General features: G+C 49.2%; 1 protein-coding gene across 1 annotated transcript; it reads right to left on the reverse strand.

The window, feature by feature from the left end:
• Positions 1-2,520: 2,520 nt before the first annotated feature.
• Positions 2,521-3,213, reverse strand: LOC142433150 (claudin-25-like). Its single transcript, XM_075538281.1, has one exon. It carries the CDS (start codon positions 3,211-3,213, stop codon positions 2,521-2,523), a length of 693 nt encoding a protein of 230 aa, XP_075394396.1.
• Between the last annotated feature and the right edge of the window lie 906 nt (positions 3,214-4,119).

Raw genomic sequence — 4,119 nt, forward strand, 5'->3', positions numbered from 1 at the left:
CTGTAGAAAGCAGTGAGTTGGGGGGTGGGGGTGGGGGGTCTTCCGCTGCGTGTATTCTCAACAACAAAACAATCTCTGCGACAAATGTGATGGGACAATCCCATGATGATCCGTAGGCCTGGGCATTAGAAGTGCAATGGCTTCCACCAAGCTCTACTAGCAAGGTCACTCAGTCCCCCAATCCCAGCGGCTCAGTTCAAAAATCATGACAAAGAACTCCATTGGTCTCCCTTGGGTCAGAGAATCAGCTGAAGAGCAGGGTGGGACGGTGGACACAAGGCACTCGACAGGCCATCACCTCGTATTGCCTGCAGGAATAAATGAGTGCATGGCTGCAAAACACTCAGGTAGGTTAAGCGAGTTATTATAAACTTAAACAAAATACAACGCCAAAAAAAATAAGCAGCAGTCATCTAGAAATAACCCAGCTAATTAGATTTCGACTTTGTCTTGGTCTGTGATGGTGATCATGGGGATTGTAATGGCCTTGTCATAGAGGGCGGAGAAAAGCCCCAAAGCATCAGCAGCTCTCAGGCTGCAGGAGGATCTGCTGTCCAAGCATGTCCCTGCCAAGTTCCTCTCACCTGTATGTGCTTCCCTCTTCTCCCTTGTCTCTCCCAAGCATCCTCCTGAAAATCATCTCTCATAGTGATACAGGCAACCAACAGCATGGCTTTCAGGGAAATCTGGGCCAAGTGTCTGTGAAGCGGTGCTTCTTAAACTTAAGTGTGCATCTGAATCCCTTGGAAGACTTCATAAAACATCAAACCCGAACCCGACGCCCTGCCATGGAGTGCAGTCTGACTTACGGCAGCCCTACAGGACAGGGCAGAACTTCCCTTATGGGTTTCAGAGATTAAATCTTTCCTCTCTACAGGAGTGAAAGCCTCATCTTTCTCCCAAGGAGTAACTGGTGATTCGAACTGCTGACCTTGCTATTAGCAACTCTGCAAAAGTTGAGTTGGCAAATGTGATCTATGCCGTTATATATGCACCTACTTCTTACTTATAAGCTAGTTAACTGACATTTATCATTTGTTTCTAATAGAAGCCCAGCTGGGTTCCAGGAGTTATGTTAGAATAGGGCAAGTCCCCTCCTGGCTGCAAAGACTGACTTAATCGGCTCTGTCTGTGGTGCGAAATGACACAAGTGAAACTGTTGGAAGGAAGGGTTACAAGTCACAGCATGGGGATGAATAAGCTTCACACAGCGGCTGCAAGGGAAGGATCAGTCCCACGAATTGTCCCCTAAGTGACTCCTGGGCTCTGAGGTTAATATAGATAGTGCCCATATGTATTCATATGAAACACTGCTGGATGCCAGCAAGCCTGGATTGGGACTTGAGAATTTGTGCTACCAACAAGTCTTCAAGAAAGGCGGATGCTGTTGATCTGGGAACTACACTTTCGAACCAATGCGCTATCTAGAACAGTGGTTCTCAACCTGTGGGTCGCTACCCCTTTGGGGGTCGAACGATCCTTTCACAGGGGTCTCCCGATTCTTCAAAGTAGCAAAATGGCAGTTATGCAGTAGCAATGAAAATCATTTTCTGGTTGTGGGGGTCACCACCACACGAGGAACGGTATTCAAGTGCCGCGGCGTTATGAAGGTTGAGAACCAACCACTGATCTAGAACTTACCCACTTCTATGAAAACTCACTCATTCTGAGCACCTGCTGAATGACGATGCCATTTTAAACTCCAACTCTTCAGGGGACCACTTTTGCTGGCAATAGCTTTTGTGCGCGCTCCTCGGCTCAGCCGCCGCCAGGGCCTGATCTTCCTCAGGTACAAGTCCCTGGGTCAAGTTGTGGCGCATGCGCACTCGCGCATGCCCCAGCGCATGTAGGCGCACGGCCCGCAGATGGCCTGGGTGCTGCCAGCCTTCTGGCACAATTCAGAGGATGTTTTCCCACCAAGCTAGGATAGTTGATTCTGAAATGGGGAAAATCCCGTGTACCTTAACCCCCTGAAGGAAACTTTTTAGTTCCGTACCGAAGGGCAACGGCAGAGGAAAATAAAGCGAACCTGGGGGAAAACAAAGGCGAGAACGAAGTTCAAGTTCTGTAAGACAAGGAAAAGCAGTCCTGCATTAGAGACCTTCTTAAGAAAGTTCTAGGGCCCATGCTCCGTTTGTAAACAGCATTTACCGTCTTTGTCCCCTAGTGCTGCCAGAACAAAGCACTACCAAATGGGGTGGCTTTAAAGAACAGAAATTTATTTTCTCACAATTCTGGAGGCTAGAGGTTCAAATTCAGGGTGTTGGCAGTGCCTCGTTCTCTATCAGCTCTAGAGGAAGATGCGTCTTTGTGTTTTATGGGATCTGAGAACCTCGGAGTTTCTAGGCTCCCTCTGATTTATATATGTGACTCCACATCTGTTCTACCCTTTAATAAAACAGCCCCTCAGGAGGAATTCCCAGTGGGACTCACCCGACTCTGATATGATCTAACTGCTCATATCTTCAAAGAAAGGCCCCATTTCCCCCCAGCAAGGTTGTAGTCTCAGGTACAGGGGGGTTAGGACTTCAACGTATCTTTCGAGGAGACACAAATTATATCATCTTCTTTATCCAAATGCACTTTTCTTCGCATGTCCATTTTAGGAGAAAACGAGGTGGGGTTTTCAGACAGTCTGTTGTCATAGAGCTGTGACACGATCAGAAAAAGGCCTCCCATCACCAGCAAAGAGCCACCAGTCCAACCACAAAACATAGCGCTGCCGCATTTCCACCGAGGTGCATAGGTTGTGAACTTGGGAGTCAAGAACTTCTGCACAGTGACATGAGCCATGTAGGACACGGGCACTAATGTGGTGAGGCCAGCAAGGAAAAAAAAAGCTCCCCCTGCGATGTTCATACTTCGATCAAAAGGACTCCCCAGATGGCCCCAGTACCTCAGACAGGTCAGTCCAGGAATGATGGTCAGGAATCCAAACGTCCCAATAGCCCCTGCGAGGCACATGAGGACTCGGGCCATCTGGATGTCAGTGGAAATTTCCAGGAGGTTGATGTAGGCCTTGCATACGCTCTCACCGGGATCCTGAGTCACACAGGCTTCCCACAGGCCCAACATGAATGTCTCCTTCTCCAGAAACTCCGAGGAAAAAGTCAGCCACTGGGGCAGGAAGAGAGTGACCAAGGAACACACATGGCCAGCCACGGCCACCAGGAGCCCCGCATACTGGATGAAGCAGAGTATCCTGGTCCTCATGTTGCTCCCCGCTTCCAGGTGAATCTGAATAACAGAGTTGCTCTCAGGAGCATCGGGGCCAGCTCGTCAGATGGGAAACTGGAAGTAGTAGCTGCATTGCACCGGTCTAGTTACAAGCCTGCGTTCACGCCCTCCTTGCCTAATCAGAATGTGGCTGCTTATTACATCAAGGTCCTCAGTAACTGGGCTGCGATTGCTCCCCCGTGATTCATGCAGACACATGCATACCAGGAGCATGGATGGGAGACCTGCAGCCACCACAGAGCCAGGTGGGCGGCCCCACAGGCTGGGGCAGATCCCAAGGCTGTTTGTTGAAGGGAGTCTAGTTTTTTCTTTGCAAAAGGCTGTCACTTTTGTGATTGTATTCTCAAGAAGTAAATCACGCATATATATGTGGAGTTGGTAGGCATGAGGGTTTTGAAAGGTGGTTTAACATGGTCCCTCTGGCCCCTTTTCCTCCTGTGCTGTGCTCTGCCAGCCTGTTTCTTCCAGGCTTTGGTATGTGCTTTCATCATGCCTAACCCTGCCTCCACAAGACACCGCCAAGCACCCTCCCTTCCATTAAGACCAGAGATTGGGATCACCCTCAATTTAGACAGAGACAAATGATTGGTCTCTCCAGCTCCGAGGCAGGCTCATCATGACCAAAGGCAAGGGGAAAGCTTCCAAGAACCCCCTTCCATTCCAGAAGCCTCTCTCAAATGACACCTTCTCCAAAAGATGCTTCGAAAGCCATCCCACCCCCTGGTTGTACTTCTGTAGGGCTCACTCCTCTTTTGTCACATTTTTTGTCCTTTTCCAGAATATCTGGGTTTGTTCACACACCCTGGTCTACTCTGTGAATTCTTCCAAAGCAGACCATTCTTCTCCTTTAAAACCGGTGGTGAAAATGGGGGGAGCATACAC

The sequence above is a fragment of the Tenrec ecaudatus genome, chromosome X, assembly GCF_050624435.1.
Source record: "Tenrec ecaudatus isolate mTenEca1 chromosome X, mTenEca1.hap1, whole genome shotgun sequence".
Lineage (NCBI taxonomy): Eukaryota > Metazoa > Chordata > Mammalia > Afrosoricida > Tenrecidae > Tenrec > Tenrec ecaudatus.